Source organism: Fundulus heteroclitus, chromosome 15 (genome assembly GCF_011125445.2).
Source record: "Fundulus heteroclitus isolate FHET01 chromosome 15, MU-UCD_Fhet_4.1, whole genome shotgun sequence".
Lineage (NCBI taxonomy): Eukaryota > Metazoa > Chordata > Actinopteri > Cyprinodontiformes > Fundulidae > Fundulus > Fundulus heteroclitus.
This window is the reverse complement of record NC_046375.1, coordinates 11,667,195-11,687,897: the sequence shown is the minus strand read 5'-3', so window position 1 is coordinate 11,687,897 and position 20,703 is coordinate 11,667,195. Positions and strand designations below refer to the sequence as shown.

The window sequence follows — 20,703 nt, the reverse complement described above, 5'->3', positions numbered from 1 at the left end:
ACTTTCGTGTGTTTATGCCGCCACAGGTGAAAAGCTGACAGGAACAAATTTTTAACAGTAATGAAGGGAGGATTTTTTTTAATATATATACAAATGTGAACATATATATATATATATATATATATATATATATATGTATATATATATACACACACACACACAAATGACAAATGTGAACTGAACAATCTTTCTGCACGGGAAGATTTATTTTTATTACTTATTTAACACAATATTTTTAAATCACAGTAAGATTTAGTTTATAATGTTATTACTTTTTAAACTTGTATTGTATTTTTTTATCATGACATTTCTTTTAAAGAAGGCTATTGGTCTTCTTTATATTTAGCTATGTTTATTGTGTGCGACTTTAGTTCCAGTTCTACATTTCTGTGCATTATTTAGCTTAAATAAAATGTATACCTTAGTGTGTCTTAAGTTTGGTCAAAGTAGCTTCAGTATCTCAAAATCTGGGGGGAAAAAAACACCCCCTTCACTGTGCCTGGGTGGAAATGTTTAACAAAGTGTTTTATCTTTCATTTGTCTTCTTTGTCCCTCTGTATCCCTTACCTCCCGAAGGCTGCCGTGTTTTTCTTGGCGACCGAGGCTGTCTCTGGTAGGGATCATTGGATCCGTAAAGCTCCACCGTTCCCAGATTGAGAACTACCGTTTTCTGGATGTAGTCCACGACTGCCAGGCCATTGCTGTTGCCAAATACCACTCTGGGGAGTGATGGACGCAAAGTATGAGGAAGTGCAAGAAGTAGAAGGGCAAGAAGTTTAAGAAACAAGGATAACATTGTAAAGAAACGTGACATTGAATAGAAGCTAGGTAAAGACCACGTATATATTTAAAGATAGTTAAATAGATAAGATTACAGTCCATAAACCATTTTGAGCATTGCCCTAGAAAAGTATTTTTGCCTCTTGAACTTTTTCACTTTTTGTCATATTACAACCAGAAACTGCCATCTATTTTATTCAGATTTAGTACATCAACACAAAGTAGGACATTAGCTGAATCAGAAAATGGAAAGATGGATTGAGCCAAATACAAGATAATCCTTGAAGGGGCTCTGTTACAGGCCTACAAAGAAGTGAGACGGAGAAAACATTCACCCTTAAGCAGGACTGTGACCCTAAACATAAAGTCAGACTTACAATGGATTTGTTTAGACCTAAACCTATACAAATGTTTGAATGGCCTAGTCAAAGCCCAGACTTAATTCCAACAGAGAATTTGTGACAAGACTTGTGGTACTAAGATACGATTAAAAATGGACAGGTATTTGATATCTCATGATATGTTAGCATTGAGTGAAAATTTAAGTAAACAAGTTAAACCTATAAAACCTATAAAATATATATATATATATATATATATATATATATATATATATATATATATATATATATATATATATATATATATATATATATAGGTTTATATAGGTTTATAAATGTGTGTATACACACACACACACATTTATTTTGTATATTGTTCTGTTATGAAGACTAATGCAACAATAAAAGGTAAAAACCTGCTGAACTTAGTAGTAGTTTTAAAGGTCCTATTACCCAGAATTATTTGCTTTTAAAAAGGGTCAAAACTTTCTCGGAAATTGCATTGAAAGGACGTCAAATAAAATAAGTTAATTAAAACACAAAAACATATTTTTAATCTGAAAGGGAATTTGAAAATAAATAGGAACATTGTGATGGAGCAATTTTAAAACATCGGTTATCGTGACAATCGTATACGGCCCTTGCCTAGGCCCAATCCCCTGAGTCCGACTTATCTTAAGCAACTTAGCAAAGTAAAACAGGCAGAAATTTGAGTCTCTAGAAGCATAAAGCTGGTAATTGTATATCCTAAAATAATATGGTCTCTACAGTATACCTTTGTACAACAGAATAGACTCAAGGGGGCAGGATTAAAATGCACAGCACTGTTTAGGTTCAGTCAAGAAAACAAGACGATTTTCCTTCCTTATTCACTTATTCACTACTTTGTATTGATCAATCACAAAAAATTCCCATAAAACAAGATGAAACTTGAAAAGTGAAAAAGGTACAAGGTACAAGCCACTGTATTGAATTACAAAAATGTGCTAATACGAAACAAAACTGCTAGACAGAGATACAACATATCCCAGTGTTCTGACAAACTCCCCGTGTGTCCACTTACAGGCCGTAGGAGGAATTCAGCACCAGACTTGTGATCTGCTGAGGAGGCTCTCCACTCACCCACACTGACTGGACCACCAAATCCACCTGGAAACCTGCAGACTGCTTCAAAGGAGTACTTCGCACTCTATTGAGAAGACATGAAAAAAAGGCAATGAGAAAAAGAAGGGGGCAAAAGAAGGAGAAGACAAAACCAAGAGAGGCACAAGAGGTGCAGCTGGATATGGGAAGCAGCTCTGCGTGTTGAAAGTCTGGTATGAGTGGCTGCAGGGAGGATGGGGCTGAGAACGCCCCAGGCCTCTGACTAACCCTATGCAACTGTGCTTGAGGCTAAAAACAAGATTCTTAAGTTAGTGTGTTTGCCAGAGCTCGTGCTTCTTTCATGCAAGCCCTTATGTGTGCGTGTCTGTCTCATACTTAAGGCAGGGTATGTTGCCTCCGTCAGAGTTGTTGCTGCTGGTGGAAGGGTGTGAAGGTGGGCCGCTCGTCTGAGGGGAGGCACCGGGGGTGGGATGTGCCGACGTTTGCTCGCCACCTCCGCCATCTGGAGATTCCATTTCGTTCAGCTCGTACTGCATTCGCAGCTCCAGTAACTGTAAACACACACAGATGTGCACAGAATGACAGCAGGGAAGAGAATTTACTGTCTTGGCAAATCTGATGGCTTCTATGCGTTTTCAGTTTCAAAATTCCTGGCATTTGCAGAAACATACATTGTGATTCCTGGTACTGTATGTCCCTCACCTAAACAGTGCCTTGCAAAATTATACCTCTGCCTTCAACCTTTCCTTAGTTTACCTCATTACAATAACAACAATCTATCCTCTGACACCATGTTCTGCTGTTCACCGAAGGCCTAAACTAACAGCACAATCCAGAACAGGGAACACACCTGGCAGGTCAGAGTACAACTGCAAACCTACCAAAACATGTTTTTTCACCTAAACTGACAGGCCGGGTAAGGAAAGCGTTATTCAGAGAAGCAGCCAAGTGGCCCTTGATAGGCCTGAAGAAGCTGCAGAGAGCTAAGATGGGAGAATCTGACAAGAGGACCACTACTGGTCAGACGCTCCAACAACCTGGCCTTTATGAAAGCCCTGAAAAGTAAAGTATTAGCTATGTTTACATGGACAGAAGTAATCGAAATAAAAGGGCCAATCGGAATAAAAATGCTTCATGGAAACACAGCAATTGAAATATTGTGATCGGATTAAGCCCAATCTGAATGGAATTGCATTCCAAATGAGGCAGGTGGTTTATGCTGATGGTTAATCTGAACAGTGGACGTCTAAACGCTTATTCCGATCATGTCATCCAGATTAGGTCAAACTACCCTGACTGTGCATGCGTGGCCTATGTCTCTCATCCTGTAATGCAGGAAGACCAATTGCATACATTGCTAAGCCTGTAGCTTTATTAGTGAGCGCAGGAATGTCTCAACCTTTCTTAGAACCTGCCGCGGGTCCATTCTGGGCATTAGACTGAGAACAAACACACTTCCATATTTGTTTGTATATTTAATTGTTTGTTTTCTGTGTTTGCATATTACTAGTAAATAAAGTTAAAATACAAAAAACAAAACAAAACATTTTTTTTAGGAAAATTTGAGGACTCTGCACATGTCACAGTGCTTGTATTCTGAAAAAAAGACAGGCGCATGTAAAAGTACATCATGATTAGGATTAATTGATTTTGTGCCCATGTAAACAAGGTATTCAGCTTATTTTTTCATTTAAAATACAAACACATTTGAATCCAATCAAGGGATTGTGTGCATGTAAACATAACTATTTGTTGAAAAGAAGCCATAGGAAGTCTTTTTGTTTTCCACAAACTACCTAAGGGTCGAAGCAAATGTATAAGAAACACTCCGGTCAGATAGCATCAAAACTGATAATTTATGCCTACATGGAAAATACAAGGTGTGGCCACATGTTCATGAGTCAAAATGGACCAGTCAAAGTTCTTACCTAAATCAAATGGACAAAACACCCCTTGCTTTTTGTGGCAAGGTAGAAATGGTCCACCCAAAATGACTGAGATTGAGCTAATTTGCAAAAAGGGATTGGCAACAGTTTCAGTCTCTAACTCTGTAAAGCTGCCAGAGACATACCTAGAATACCTTCAGCTGAGATAGCAGCTAATAATAGTTGCACACCAAGTCTGAATAAAATTGGATGTTTTTGAGGAGGATTTTATTTTAGCACGGACGTATAGCAGATACATAGAATGCAAACGACATGCTGTACAGATAGTTTATGGTTATTGCTAATTTTCAACTGCCGTCAACTCTTGTCACGACTTGCAACTACATTTTATGCTATTAACTTTAATTTCTAAATAAAAACAAGTGTATAATTTTCCTTTAACTACACATATATGAGTTACTCAATAAACAACAGCATGCAGAAGGTGGCAAAATGTAAAGAAGTTCACACATACCTTTTGAAAACACAGAACAGCAATAGCAGTTATTGAAACAACAGGACAACAAACGTGATGGTAAATGACATCCGCATACATTCAATGACAGTCGCCTTTGATGAATTGAATTAGACAGAGATGTGTTTGCATGTGTGTGGGCAGACTGAACGTTAAAGAGGTCCTCTAATGCTGAAATACTCCATTCCTTCTAAATCCCCCTCCAGGCTACCCCTATGCAACCTCCGCCTTCGCAAAGATACACACAAACACAATGCTGATAAGCTTTTCTCTTTGGCATTCTGTCAGCCTCATTAGCCCCACTGACATGTGGGAGTTTAGAGTGATCAGTGCCCTTCTTCAGATTCTCCCTCTCTCTCTCTGCTCTCCTCTTCCTTCACTCCTACAAGGTCATAAAGAAGTTTGGCCTTATGCAAAGAGACACCGTTCAAAGCTACGTCCTCATTTCTAGCCCTGATTCCACACTGCAGCATTTGTTGGGGGGGTGTGGGAGGGGGGGGGGTGATTTGGCTCTTTAAATTCATGAATGCTTTTGAGGGTTTTAAATATTTATGACAAACAGTTCTGAACTTAAAAAAAGGGCATCAGTGGGACACATCACAGCACTACCCACACACCGTGATTGAAAAGAGCCAGGTGTAGCAACGGCACAGAGGAGAGATTAACTGCATTTGTTTTTATTCAGCTAAACACAGACTCCCACTGCACTGCCATTAACACTTAGGTTGCTATCAAAGAAGATTATAGCGTTGGTCTAGCTTTGCTTGCTTCAATGCTGTCTGTTGGCATGGCAACCTTACTGCCTCCGAGTGTGTGTGTGTGTGTATTGTTTATATGTCTCAGCATCTTAAATTGGGATAGGAACAGCATGCTGAAAGCAAATCAGAAGTAAACAAGGGTTGTGGTTAGTGATGGAAACTGCTTTATTTACCTTGTTTTCCTTACTGAAGGTTTCCACACAGATTTTGTGTAAAGAATTCCAGATTTTTCAGGAATCTACTTTCCACAACTCTTCGCCATTTATCTGAATTGTAAGATCTAGAACACTGAAGTCCACTACAAATCTTTGACCTATCTATATACCTGCAAAGCTTTAAATATGGATCTTGGAAAACCAGAAGGTGGGACATAGGAACAAATGACAGACGGAAGGAAGGAAAGACAGCAAGAAAGGACACATGGAAAGAAAAATAACACACAAAAAAGACAGGAAGGAAGGAAGGAAGGAAGGACGGCAAGAAAGGACACATGGAAAGAAAAATAACACACAAAAAAGACAGGAAGGAAGGAAGGAAGGAAGGAAGGAAGGAAGGCAGGCAGGCAGGCAGGCAGGAAGGAAGGGAGGAAGGAAGGAAGGAAGGAAGGAAGGAAGGAAGGAAGGAAGGGACACAATGGGTGAAGGAAGAAAAGAAGGAAAGAAAGGACACATGAAAAGAAAAATAACACAAAAAGACAGGAAGGAAGGAAGGGAGGATAGAAGGAAACACACAGAAAACGAAAAATGAGAGGACACAAGGAAGGACAAAATAAAGCATGCTAGGACACAAGGACTGGAAGACAGAAGGAAGGCAGAAAAGACAAGGAGGAAAATAAAAAAGGGAAAAAGGAAGAAATGAAGAAATGAAAAGAAAATTGAGAGGAAAGACGGAAGGGATTGCACAAGGAAGAAATAAATGAAGAAGACCAAGAACGGAGAGAGTGATAGAAACAAAAGAGGGACAGAAATGGGAAAATAAGGCAGTGACAGAGAAAAAAAAATTGGGAAAGACACAAAGAAGGAAGAAATATGGCAGACAAAGAAAGAAGCACAGAACAATAAATAAAGCAATGGAAAATATAGTCTGGAAATACAAATGCAGATTTTCTGTCGATCCGTGTTCAGGCCTGATCTGATATTCCAGACTTTTTCAGACTGCATGGGAACTCTGCTGTAGCTGATTTAACAACACCTTCTGAAAAGTAAAAAGCAAAACTTTAAAAATAAAAGCAACAACTTGAACCCACCTGCACCACCTCGGTGGTTACTTCCAGCTTGCTGAAGCGGTAGATGATAACATTGGCTGACACCCCAGCCACGCAAAGCATTCTGCTCTCGGGGCAAAAGGCCATAATCTGAATGGCAAAGGGATCTTCGTCCGACCCCTCGGTGCTGCCCTTGTCTTCCTTGGATCGGTTCCTGTCAAAAACCTTGGCTGTTTTTAGCTTATAGAGCACCTGGAGCATTACTGAAAAGAGGTGAGAGAAGAAAATATTAGTTGCAGCGAGTGTCAACGAGATAATGACTCAGAGCTGAATGAGGGTTTTAATCACTGCTGTGAGAATAAGGCAAGTCAAACTTAAACCTATAAAATGGAACATCTCTGATTTTCTGTCTCGTTTCCCTTTTGGCTCAAAGTTTAACAAAAACCAATAATGTATATATTACATTCAAAAAAGTAAACAGAAAAGAAATGACGGATGGATTCATAGTGAGGATGACGTACTTGCAGAGGCATCCCAGAACTTCACTGTTCCATCAGCGTGCCTTGAATGAAACAAAGAGAGGAGTCAACAAACATGCAAGGCATCAGTTTAACTTCCACAGTCATCTATGTCCTTTCAACAAAAGCAACAGATCTGTACAATTTACAAATGCTTCAATATTTCCACTATAGAAATTTTAAGGAGTTTTTGAATAAGAAAGCAATCTTCCAACAGATTACGACAATTAGTGGGTAAAAAACCTAAAGTGGAACATGAAAATGACATACAATGCTTTGCAAGCATATCCACACCCTTTGAACCCATAAGGTAACATAAGGTAGAACAAAATTGTGAAGTGGAAGACTAATAAATTTCAACATAGATTAGATTCTGAGAACTACTTACAGGTTAAAAATCTTAAAACCTAGTTGTGCATTTGTTGTCTTCCCGCTTTACTATGATTCCAGCTGGCAAACGAGTGCTTTCAAAAAATTTGCAAATAGAGTCCACTTTAGCGTAATTGAATCCCCACATAATTATGACTGCCCTGTGAATCCTTCAGCGGCTTGTTAGCGAACGTTAGTGGAAAAACCAGCACCGTGAGGACCAATAACCAAAGCCGACAGACCAGGGAAAAAGTTGTGAAGAGGTTTAAAGCAGGGTTAGGTTAGAAAATAATTTCCCAAGCTTTGGCGATCTCATACACTGTTCAAGGCATTATATAAAAAAGAAATGGTATGAAAAAAAACAGAGACCAATCACTTTAGAGAAGCTGCTGTCCACAGCTCAGAGGCAGAAGGTGATCTGGTCAGATGTGAATGACGCTGTTGGGATGTTTTTCTTCAGCAGGAGCTTGGATGTTTTTAGAATTGAAAGGAATATTGCTGGAGCTGCATTCAGGGCCATCCTTGACAAAAACTTGTTAAGGACTTCAATAGAGAGAGACTGGGGCATGGGTTCATCTTTCCGCAGGACAAAAAAAAAAAAAAAACAGCCCGACGTACAATGCAATGAATACATCACAGCATGTGAGAATGGTCCAATCAAAGTCCAGACCTAAATCCAATTCAGAATCTGTGGCAATACTTGAAAGGCTTTCTGCTGGGGAAAAAAAGAAAGAAAAGAAAGGCCTCCTGCTTCACACACTTGTGACTTGTCTGCATTGGTCTGTCACATAAAACACCGTGAGGCGTACGTTTGTAATGTGAGCAAAAGTGAAAAAGGTTGATGGTGTATATCCTATATTTAGAGTATTAATTTTATACTGATCCGAAGAATATTGTCAAGAAGCTCAATTTCAGAAATGTTAACATTGTTTTCTAATTAGCTGTTCTTTTTCATAATATTCACTCGGTGTCTCGCTATGGGATGCAGCCTCCTGCAGCCCTGATAGAAGCATTTATCTCAATCTGCCAATCCTGATTGGCCGGTGAAAGTGCTCGTCTTACGCCACGCCCAGTAGCCCCGACTACTAAAGCGTGCGCAGATCACGTCACTTCAATTCAAAACCTCTTCTCACCTCAGAGCTTATCTCACGTCGGAGCCTTTTGCTAGCTTAACTGCCCATAGACGGACCTTACTAGCTTCCGTCGCCGGACGCTAGCACTGTGCTTCGATTTCTGCCTTGTCCGCTCACTCCAGACCGGACCGGTATCGTTTTTTTTTTTTTTTCCGTTCACTCCACGGCGGAATCCCTCTCGGCTCCCCTCCGCGGACGCTCGAGTCGGTCGAGCATTTGGCACACCAGCGAATTTCTCGACCCCACCAAGCTAGCACACCAGCTAGCCACGATCCCTTTCCCTACCAGCACTCCAGCTCGTCGGGAAATGGCAACCGTGAAAAACCCTCACACCAGAGGAGAATACCGTCTTTGTGGTTGCGGGAACAAAATTTCGGGGAAGGACACCCACCCGGTGTGCAGTACCTGTCTGGGGGTCGACCACGCCAGGTCAGCCCTCGAAGTTCCCGGGTCCTGTGGGCACTGCAAAGTGTTCACGGTCAAGAGCCTCAGACGAAGACTAGCCCGCCAGGTTAGCATCTCGGACCGTGACCCATTCCTCCCCACCGCCGCCCACGAGGCAGCCGCGGAGGAGGACGAGGTCATGGCTGGGGAAGCCCCGGAGACTGGCTACGACTGGAGTGCCCAGTGCGAGCAGCTCCGTGCTCCCCCGTTTCCCGAGGAAGACGTGCTGGATGTTAGCCCCATGGAGGAGGATGACGACGCCTCGTTCCTCATATCAGAGGACGAGGAAGAGGATGACATCTTCATGGCGCCAGTCCAGACTGAAAAGCCGAAGCTGCCGAGCCCTTCCACCAGGGAAGACAGGGGAGCGAGCTCACCAGCTCCCTCCCTCCATGTGGACCTGCTCGACGTGTGCAAACGCGCGGCAGAGAAACTGGAGATCCCCTGGCCGATTGCAATAGCGGAGCCCACCCGGTCCCGCTATGAAGGCAAACGGCTTCCCTTGGCGCGAAACGCGATGAAGCAGCTTCTTCCTGTCTTCCCCGAGTTGCTGACTGAGCTCTCCAAAACATGGACTAGCTGCCCGTATAGCAACAGGAGCCCCATTGCGGGCGCGGCATCCCTCGACTGCGAGGCGATGGACGCCCATGGCTTCTTCTCCATGCCTCCGGTGGAAGTCCCGGTAGCTGCGCATCTCTGCCCAGGCAGCGCGAGCCAGCTGTCCGCGGCTTCCACCAGGCGCCCGACGCTGCCAGCTAAGCCCGATCGTTTTCAGTCTGCGCTGACCGAAAGGGCGTACAAAGCAGCTGCCCTCTCGGCCAGAGCCCTCAACGCCCTCTCCATCCTCACCGCCTACCAAGCGGAGTTGTTTGGCGCGTCCGCTGAGGAGCAAGACCCGGATGCGTGGGAGGAAATGGCGGTCATCGCCGATTTGTCTCTCCGCATCCAACGTGTCTCGGTCCAGGCCACGGGAAAAGTGATGGCAACCCTCGTCGTCCAGGAGCGAGCGAGATGGCTCAGTCTCGCTAACCTGACCGACAGGGAGCGGGATGACATCCTGGATATGCCAATCGTCCCTGAAGGCATCTTCGGCTCCGCATTGGCCACAATGCAGCAGAGATGCGAGGCAAAAAAGAAGGACAACGAGGCCCTCAAGCTTTGTCTCCCTCGGAAAGCCCCAGCGCCTTCACCTCCGGTGCAGCGCAAAACCTTTGGGCAAGCTGCCTCCCAGCCGCCGCGTTTTAAAATACCGAGACGGCCACCACCACCTGGCCAGCCCCTCCCGATGAGGAAGGAGCGCGGAGCCGGCTGGCATGGGAAACCCGCCTCCCCGACCGCTGCGCCGCCGCTGCCCACAGCCGCCGCGACCTCGGTCCCCCGGGCGATGAAGAAAAAGAGAGCGGCCTGACAGCCGCCCGTTCCTCAGTTGGTGCAGCCTGCAGTTCCCCGTTGCGCAGGCCCACCGTTTTGGCTTGTTCGTGCGCGCCCCGTGCCACCGCTGCCCGTTCCAGAGCCGGTCCGCGAGGAGAGGGACATCGCCTCGGAGAGTTGCGCTGTTGCGCCCCGAGCAGAATGTCCACAAGCACACACATACACACACGTTCGAAGGTTGAACGGTGTGAAAATAAAAACAATAAATCTGTCACATCCAGGCCACGAGCCGAGGGTGCAGATAATAAAAAAAGCCAAAACAAACAATGCTCTCTCCATAAGCAGGGTGGCCATTCAGCCCCCTGCAGCCCTGCTACCGGGATGGGCGTCGCCGTCCCCGCGGAGCAGAGCAGAGCGCCCCGTCACACCTGCGGTGGTACCCGAGGATCATTTCCCGGCTCTACCACAGGGGGGCGCGGAGCAAAAGCCGCAGTATGCTCCTGCTCTTTCTCTCAAATGGGAAAGCTGGAAAGCAGCAGCGGCCCCACCGTGGGTATTACGCACAATTTCCCGGGGATACAGGCTTCAATTCGCCACTGTCCCTCCCCGTTTCTCCGGCGTAGTACACTCACATGCACAGGGAGAATCAGCTCGAGTCTTACAGGAGGAGATCCTCTCTCTGATAGACAAACGAGCGGTTTCTGTCGTATCTCCCGAACAGAGTCTGTCAGGGTTTTACTCCAGATACTTCCTCGTCCCCAAACGGGGGGGGAGGGGAATCCGCCCTATTCTGGACCTGAGAGCCCTGAACAAATTCCTGCGGAAATACAAGTTCAGGATGCTGACACATGCAGCACTGCTGCGTCTAGTAAGACCGAACGACTGGTTTTCGTCCGTGGATCTGAAAGATGCGTATTTCCACATTCCCATTTACCCCCCTCACAGACAATATCTCCGATTTGCCTTTCAAGGGGTGTGTTACGAATACCGTGTTCTACCATTCGGCCTGTCTCTCAGCCCGAGGGTTTTCATACGGTGCACAGAGGCCGCGGTAGCCCCGCTCAGACGCCGTGGGATACGTCTGGCCACGTATTTGGACGACTGGCTCCTGTTAGCGCAGTCAGAACAGGAAGCCAGGGTTCACACACATATTGTCACAGCACACCTGATGGATTTGGGTTTTGTGATAAATATGGAAAAGAGCCACCTATCTCCGACGCAGGAGATATGCTTTCTGGGGTTATCCCTGCGCTCTGTGCCGTTCACAGCTCGCCTATCAGAGGAGAGGGTGACGACTTTCAGAGCTTGCCTTGCACACTTCCGTCGGCACAGATCCGTCCAGTTCAGACTGTGCCTTCGGTTGCTGGGTCTGATGGCCTCAGCCATCCTCGTGATTCGCCTCGGCCGTCTTCACATGCGGGACTTTCAGCGCTGGGTCGCTTCGCTCCGAATGGACCCCGTGCGTCATGGCGCACGGCGGATAACGGTCACAGCGGACTGTGTAACAGCTCTGCGCTGTTGGCGAGCCCCGTCCTTCCTGACCCAAGGGGTGCCCATGGGCACCGTCTCGTCCAGGAAGGTTGTGACCACGGATGCCAGCCTATACGGCTGGGGCGGCATTCACGAGGGCAGGTCTGTGAGGGGTCGCTGGAGCCAAGCTCTCCAGCGCCTGCACATAAACTTCCTCGAACTTTCAGCTGTGTTTCTTTCCCTGAGACACTTCCTCCCATTCCTCTCTGGTCACCATGTCCTGGTGAGGACAGACAACACGACAACAGTGGCGTATATCAACCGCCAGGGAGGCTTGCGCTCTCGTATGTTGCACGATCGGGCACGCGAACTGATCCTCTGGAGCAGTGCCCACTTTCTCTCCCTGAGGGCGACGCACGTCCCGGGAGATTTAAACACAGGTGCGGACCTGCTGTCCAGGGGCGCGCCAATGTACGGAGAATGGACGCTGCACCCGCAAGTCGTGGAGCAGATATGGGCGCGCTATGGCCGCGCCCAGATAGATCTGTTCGCGTCCAGGGAAAACGCTCGATGCGAGCTGTTCTTCTCTCTGAGGACCCTGAATGCTCCCCTGGGCGTAGACGCACTAGCGCACGCTTGGCCGCACGAGCTGCTCTACGCGTTCCCCCCGCTGGCCCTGATACCCCCTACTCTCGCCAGAGTGAGGGCATCCAATCACAAGCTGATCCTGATAGCTCCACACTGGCCAGCACAACACTGGCTGGCGGAGATATTCCAGATGCTGTGCGCCCAGCCTTGGCAGCTGCCGCTGCGCAGGGACTTGCTCTCGCAGGGGGCGGGGACAGTGTTCCACCCGCACCCGGAGCGACTGCAGCTGTGGGCCTGGCCCGTGAGTGGCTCAATTTGACCACTGCTGGGCTCCCTCAGAGTGTAGTTAATACTATACAAAATGCCAGGGCTCCCTCCACTAGGACTCTATATGGCTCCAAGTGGGGACTGTTTGAGCGGTGGTGTCTTGAACGGGACTACGTTCCTTTTCAGTGTTCTGTACCAGCGATTCTGTCGTTTTTACAGGAACTGATTGATAAAGGAAAAGCCTTTTCCACGGTTAAGGTCTATCTGGCTGCTATAGCGGCGTGCCATATAGGATTTGGGGACAAAACGGCGAGCCAACACCCTTTGGTGTGCCGGTTTATGAAGGGCGCGCGCAGGCTTCTCCCTGTCTCCAAACCTTTGCTGCCCCCGTGGGATTTGATGGTGGTTCTGGAAGGGCTCAAAGGGCCCCCTTTTGAGCCATTGTTGGGGACCAGTCTTAAACATCTGTCTCTTAAGACAGTGCTGTTACTGGCTCTGGCCTCTGCGAAACGAGTCAGCGACATTCATGCGCTCTCTGTGAACCCCGCATGTACTCGGTTCGACCCGGGGTACACGCGTATGGTTCTGAAACCCAACCCAGCTTTTGTTCCTAAAGTAGTTGGTTCTTGTTCACCGATCGAGCTGGCGGCGTTCTCCGCTTCCCCCGGTGAACAGCGAGCGCACATGTTGTGCCCTGTTCGGGCCGTACGCTCTTATATGGACAGGACACAGAACATCAGGAGGAGTGATCAGCTCTTTGTCTCCTGGGCGGAGCCCCGTAAGGGACAGCCGATCACAAAGCAGCGCCTCGCCCACTGGGTGGTAGAGGCTATAGCTTTGGCGTATGAAAGCAGGGGTCTGCAGCCCCCGGCGGGTTTACGTGCACACTCTACCCGCGGGATGGCCGCGTCCTGGGCTTTATTCAGGGGAGTGTCCGTTCAGGACATTTGTTCGGCAGCGAGTTGGTCCTCGCCTCTGACTTTTGTGCGGTTCTACATGCTTGACGTGTCCAGACCGTGCGTGGCCAGTGCGGTCCTGAAGTCATAACGGAACTTATGGACCTTCCCCATACGGCCGGTTCTTGTTCGATAAGCTGTCTGGCAATACGGGAGCTACCATATCCCATAGCGAGACACCGAGTGAATATTATGAAAAAGAACGTTTGGTTATCTAACATAACCCCAGTTCTTAGAATAATATGAGCGAGGTGTCTCGCCAGACAACCCTTCTTGCTGGGCGGTGAGAAGAGGTTTGCTTGTTGAATTGAAGTGACGTGATCTGCGCACGCTTTAGTAGTCGGGGCTACTGGGCGTGGCGTAAGACGAGCACTTTCACCGGCCAATCAGGATTGGCAGATTGAGATAAATGCTTCTATCAGGGCTGCAGGAGGCTGCATCCCATAGCGAGACACCTCGCTCATATTATTCTAAGAACTGGGGTTATGTTAGATAACCAAACGTTTTTAAGGATTCCTCTCCCATGCACGTTTGTAGCAAACCAAACTTTCTAGTGTTGTACAATCAAGCCATGAGGAATAAACTCAGACTAAAGTTTAAAGCTACTGAAATGTGAGACTGTTACAGGCCCCCAGGGGACTGCCTCTCACAGCAGGGGGGTTCACTGTATAAAGACTTGCTGCTCAGGTTTATCACCCTCTTTTGCCTGCTGCCCTAGCAGCATTGGGGAGAACACTCATCACCCTCTGTGATACCCAGGACACGGCTGGAGTTTGGAGAACCGCCACATGTGGATCGAAGCTAAGCCTGTAGCCTATCTTCTGCGTAATCAGACGTCGGAGTAAAAAATTTGTCTATACCGAAACCAGCCTTGTGACTTTTCTCAGCTGTTGCAGAAGAGCGGAGACAATGGCAGAGGTTTAGCAAAGAAATAAACTTTGGTTTAGAATGGTTTACTTAATGTGTTTTTCTTTTTTTTAGAAAAACCTGGAGCCAACAGGCATAGCTCTCGCTGGTTTCTTTGAAAACAAGCTTTGCTGAGTGTGTTTTTAGGGTTCTAACAAACTTTATTTCCATAAGGGGTTTTATACACCGATGGGATTTTAATGTTTGTGTTGTCCGGGCTGCTCATTACGACCAAATGGACTTTAAAAGTCTTTTTAAAATTTTGTGCTCAAAGTCTGCTAGCATAGCACTACATGGTTCCCGGATAACAGTAGTGCTACCACTGAGTCAAAGTAACTATGGTTGGTTTTAAACACAATGCTTGTTTTCGTTTCACTCTGCCATCATTTGATAGTGCTATGAGCATTAGTACATCATTAATAGGGAAGATTAATGTCGATTTAATGGTGTTTTGTATAACTTTAGGATTACCCCATCAAGTGACTGATCGACACAGCGCCCCCAGCTTCCCGGAGGAATAACTGCATTAATAAAATCAAGTGTCCTAAAGATATAGATTTTCCCTAAGCAAATCATTCTTTAAAATGTTATTTTCTTGAATAATGTTTTGTTTAAGTCAGGATTTGCATTGTGAATGGGTTGAAACACATCCTAAATGTTGTTCTAAATTAGTCAAGCTAATTTGATCCCATTCAACATTTTGTAAGATGAACTTTGGTTATCTAACTTAGATCTGAAGTGAACCAGGATTTATTGAATCATTCTGATGATGGCTTCCAACCATGTTATTTAATCCTTCTGGTTTATTTTGTGTGAACATAGTTCCTTAGCTTCTTCTTATCTTAATTTTGCTTAGTAGTTTTAGTTAAGCTTCACTAGCTTCGTAAAGAGGATTTGTTGATTGAAATATAGTGCTAATTCAGATAAAACACATTCCATAGTGGTGTACTCTGGATGCTCATTCAATTTCTGTTAATAAATTCTTGAACTTGAAAAGAAGTTGTCACTCATTTATTCCATACGTGTGCAGAATTTGCTGTTAAAAGATTGCTAGTGCTCGAATCACCCTTTCAACCATTGTCGTCATCAGCTGTTTAGGGTGATATTTACCAGACAATACCTAACAGACGAGAGTTATTTAGTAAACATTGAATAACTTAAAACAGTGCTTTGATGACACTAGATTGACCCAAAGATAATTGTCAATACACCACAATCACGTTAGCATGAATGATACAGTTTTTTAAGTTAAGTAAAACATCAATCTCTTTATTTTTCTTAAATGATGCAACTTCCATATGCATTTAGCAATGTACCATAAATGGTGCTGATAGTCAACACTATCCCCTATACTGGGCTCAAAAAATGTAATATCTTTATTTAATTTCCCTTTTTGTCAAATAACTTGATACTGTAATATTTTGGTCTCAGTTAAGCTTAATGGACTTGAAACAAAAATGCTGCCAGCCCCAGCTTTTGGCAGAGAAAGAAGCCCCAGCAGAATAGCAATTCAGCACACCGAGGTGAACAGAGAGGAAAAGGAGAAGACTTCTTACTCCTCATATCCATAACTGAATGTCACCTCTGCAGTGCAACTGATCTGTTAGAAAACCCTTCATCTCTTGTCCCTCATCAGACATAAAAACTTAGGAGCCAGCTGCTAAAAAAAACATAAAATCTTTCTTGCCGAGTTGACCTGAAGAGTGCAGCAGAGGTGAAAAATAATTGCATCATCATGATAATGACAGTGTTTATCGTCTTACCCGGTGATGATGATCTCGGAGTAGCTTTGCGTGCCCTGTCCCCAGTTTCCGCCACTGATAGGCCACTCCTTGATGGAGAGAGGACATGCATGTTAGTGAACAGTTCCGTCAATAAACAGGTGTCATTATACACACTGCTTCTGGACAGAGATGTCATGACGAATGTCTTCATGTGTGAGTTTACGCAGGAAAACACGCAGAGAGTCTTTCGGCATCTCGCTCAGTGTGCCGTGCAATAACACACTATACACCTCTGCGAGAGACTGTGTGTGTGTGTCAGCGGGGGGTCAGGCTCTTAAGACGTCGACACACACAAAGGTCACCAGTATGACTCATAGTGATCTTCATATGAGAAGGCCCCCCTGCAGCTCAGCGAAGCTTTTCTTCAGCAGAAAAAAAGAAGAAGAAGAGGCTAGGCTGCCAGTTCAGGTCAGTGCATTCTGACATTTCCAACAGAAAGCCGAACAAGGCGACAAGAAAAAGAACATAAGCATGCATAATGGCTGAAAGAGCAGGAGGGGGGTCTGTCTGCTATGATATAGAAAAGGCAGAAGAGAATGAGAGGAGAGTGGAGGTGAGCAGAAGGGAAAGGGAAATCGCTGAGTAGGATTACGTTTGTGCATATTTTTGCTTTATGAAAACATTAACAAATATACTTTAGTTATAATTAAATTAGCTAATGTCAGATTTTGTTGGAGTCCAATTTGTAGTTACATAAAGGTGCCCTTTGTTCGTCCAACTTTGTTGTTTTTGGAGTACGGCTTAAAGGTTAGAGGTATTTTTAAAAAGTATATAATTTACATACATAATTTGTACTTTCTGAATCAGCAAGATATAAAGGGTCAACTAATTCAGCACAGATTATAACTTTCTGATTCCAAATAAACGTTACATATACTTTACAAAGTGTAGATGCAGAGCATTTTATAATAGTTTTTTAAATCAAGTCCAAGATGGACTCTATTTACTTAATTAAGTGACATGTAAGGTAATTTTCTGCTTCAGATCTTTATTTAGGGTTATCAAATTACAGAGGGCTTAATGCAGATGTATGCTGACATTTAGATATTTATTTATGAAAACCTTTTAAAATCACTACAGATGTTAATTCTGTTAATCATTTCAGAAATTGGCAGAAAACCTTTTTGTCAATCCTTTATTTAAAATCCCAATAAAGTTAACTAAAGTTTGTGGTTGTAATGTGACAAAATTAGCAAGGGGTCGGTCAAAGGGCATGACTAGTTCTCCAAAGGCACGGTGGGATTATTTCATTTCATTCAAGTGTCATTTTTGAGAAGGTAGCATGTTTGTCCTGCCGGTGTCGCCTTGTGACCTTGAACAGGATTTAGAGGGTAAGGTAAATGCATTCATGGATGAATGTTTTTGTGTGTTTTTATTGACTGGTAATATCACAGACACAAAGCTATAAGTATGTAGTATATTTTTATATGGAGCAGAGGTAACTGGTGTTTAAAGGCACTCTGTGCCACATTTTACTGCCCGGTGCCCATAGATTACTATGTGTAATAAAAAGAGCAAGCTTACCCCATCTGTCCTGACCTTTTGCTAAAGAGCCGCAACAACCCTCGAAAATTTATGAAGCTAAATTTTCAGATTTTTCATTCGAAACCAGAATCAGCTTCACACAAACAAATTTAATTTGGGTTCCACTTTGCTCTCAATGTAGCCTCTTTAAATATATAAAAAAAGGTAATTTGGAGTCTGCTTCATGACGAAAGTTTATAAATGTTTTTAAGTCACCTAAGAAGAACTTTTGAAATAATAATTACCTCTTAAGAAAATATGTGAACTTTAAGAGAACATTTAATGAAAAAAACAAAAAAAAAACTTTAGAAACCCATAGAATACAAAATATAGTGTATTATTGATTATATTACCAGTTATATATTTGCCTTCTACAGATTTATCCTGTTATTGCATTTATGTAACACTGAATAGTTTTACATTTTTAAAAAAGTGTGTTTAGGGTCATGCCAGAGAATATCATTTAGCTTTAAGCTAGGCCACTATAAAGCCTTACTTCCTTTATTTATTTATTTTTCCAGAGGTAGACTTGCTGATTTGTTGTGCATCACTATCCTGCTGTATCACCATGTTTGACTGTTAGGATGCTGCGTTAATTTTACCACTGCTGTAATGGGATGCATAGCAGGGTTTCCCCTTCCATTATGCAAGGAGGGTGCCCCTACCCACCAACAAGACTGCCTGTCAACCCGTGAAGATCACAAGAAATGTATGCAACAGGCAAAGGTGGGGAATCCGGCTTCAGGAAAGTAAAAACTCTGCCTGGGTTTCCTTTATCCTGTTCACTTAACCAGGTCATTTTAGTCCTTGTCTGTACTTTTGAAAAGAAAAGTAGCTGGAAATGCAAATGGGTGGAACAAATCTGTGGACCGGCTTTTTACTTTCTGAACCTGGATTCAGAAAGTAACCTCTGGCAATAGGTATGCAGGACTATGAAGGTTAAAAAAAAACAGTTTTGTTGTTAGATAGACCCCATGAATAGATCAAATGAAACAGATCCAAAATGTAATAAAATAAACACTAAATAAAGTTAAGCTCAAAACTATACTGAACTCTGACAGATCTAGACTTAAAGATATTTTCATTCAATGAAGAAGTAGGAGAAAAGAAAAGCAGGTATCTTTTAAGATACAACCATGTATAAAGATACAAGCTAGAGACTAATAGAAACATAAAAAGAGCAACAAAAAGTTGGATAAACAAGAGCCCCCCCCCCACCCAAGAAAAAAAAGAAGACGAGGTCACGCAGCCTACAGAGCTTGTACAACCCCACCCCAAAAAAACAGAAGTCGCTCTGCCTAAAGAGGGTGTACAATCCCCCGACAAAATTTCTAGGGGAAAAATGCATTTCAAAATTCTTAGCTGTTTTCTCAGCAGTTCACAGAATATTTTCCCCAAAAGTGTCGGATATAATCAAGAAGGTTTTTTTTTCTATTTTTTTTTTTTTGTCAGCAGTAATTTTTCCCTCAAACCCTAATAGGGTTGCCAGTCCCCTTTGCTATTGTTGAATCATACACGCTAATCCTGTTCATGTTCTTCTGACTTCCTCTGTAATATTTCAGTGGAGTTGTTGATGCGCTCTTTAGGTCATTTCTGGTAATGACTGTCAGAAAGTCACTGGGCTACTAGAAATTGGGCAACTGCATTGCCACTGTTCCATGTTTCTACATTTGTTGATAATGGCTCTCAGTCGCAAAGCCAGAGAAATGCATTTGGAGGGATTTCCAGACCAATACTTTTCAATGATGTTGCTTTCTTCTCTCTCTATATATAAATAAATATATTGGGGCATATCGTGCTACTTTTTGGGATCTTTTAGCCTATTTCATGCTGCCATGAAATTTTTTTAAAAAAAATTGGAAAACATATAAATCTGAAACATGTTTAAATATGAAGACAAAACGGTCCCCAAATTGGAACAAATTATACACAGTTGTCGGCACTGTTTAGGCGAGTTCTTGGCTCTACATCTCAAGCATTTCTCAGGCATGAGTTTGGCTAGTGCAACTCATTTATAAAGCCGCGGTAAATTAACAAAGGGGGCAATTAGATTTTTAAATAGGATCTAGTTGGTGCAGTTTTTTTCTCTTGATACATCAAATCCTCAATTTAAAACTGTTTATTTACTTACTCTATCTTTGCCTATTAGTTAAAAGTTGTTCAATCATGTGAAACGGTTAAGCGTGATTAAAAAAAGCAAAAACAGATTAAATCTGGAAAGGTAGAATGACTTTTTCACAGCAACATAAATGTTGCTTCTCTGATTCAAACTATAACCTATGGCTTTACCGATATTTCTCATAGCGAAAACATTTCCTGCCAATGCGCTCCTCATAGATTCGGGAGGTTTTTACAGTTGTTGTTTTTTTCTCTTTTCTATTTCAAAGCATGATATTGAACATAGAAAGGGGCCTTTATCAATGAGATGTGATAGCTGTTCTTCACAGTACCTTTTTGCTGTAACCCTGTCGTTTTTGCCGTGAGCCAACAGAGTAAAGTGCAGGAATGAGGTCCACAGGGCAGTCGGCAAAGTACTCACAGCAGGTTACAGGAGACTCATGGATTGTTAGAGGATATGGGTTCTCGAATATGGGGTAACTGTTAACAAGAGGGGGAAAAAAACGGATCACACAACTTATTCTAAATGAAACGTATCTAAATTTACCGACATACAAAATGCTTGTTTACAGTGCTCAGTCAAATTCTGGGTCATGACAATACAGAAGAATGATAACAAATGGAAACAGTAGTACTCCTAGGACAACTTTAGTGGTCAAATGAGATTT

At 43.8% G+C, this 20,703-nt stretch overlaps 1 protein-coding gene across 4 annotated transcripts in view; it reads right to left on the bottom strand.

Moving 5' to 3' along the window:
• stxbp5a (syntaxin binding protein 5a (tomosyn)) overlaps nucleotides 1–20,703 on the bottom strand; it is a gene marked incomplete at its 5' end in the record, with an annotated part of 148,761 nt that overhangs the window by 14,799 nt on the left and 113,259 nt on the right. For all 4 annotated transcript variants that reach the window (XM_036147391.1, XM_036147392.1, XM_036147393.1 and 1 more), the window contains 7 exon segments: nucleotides 568–719; nucleotides 2,185–2,310; nucleotides 2,601–2,776; nucleotides 6,630–6,850; nucleotides 7,109–7,149; nucleotides 16,373–16,440; nucleotides 20,368–20,515. In XM_036147391.1, coding sequence (XP_036003284.1) covers nucleotides 568–719; nucleotides 2,185–2,310; nucleotides 2,601–2,776; nucleotides 6,630–6,850; nucleotides 7,109–7,149; nucleotides 16,373–16,440; nucleotides 20,368–20,515 — 932 coding nt within the window.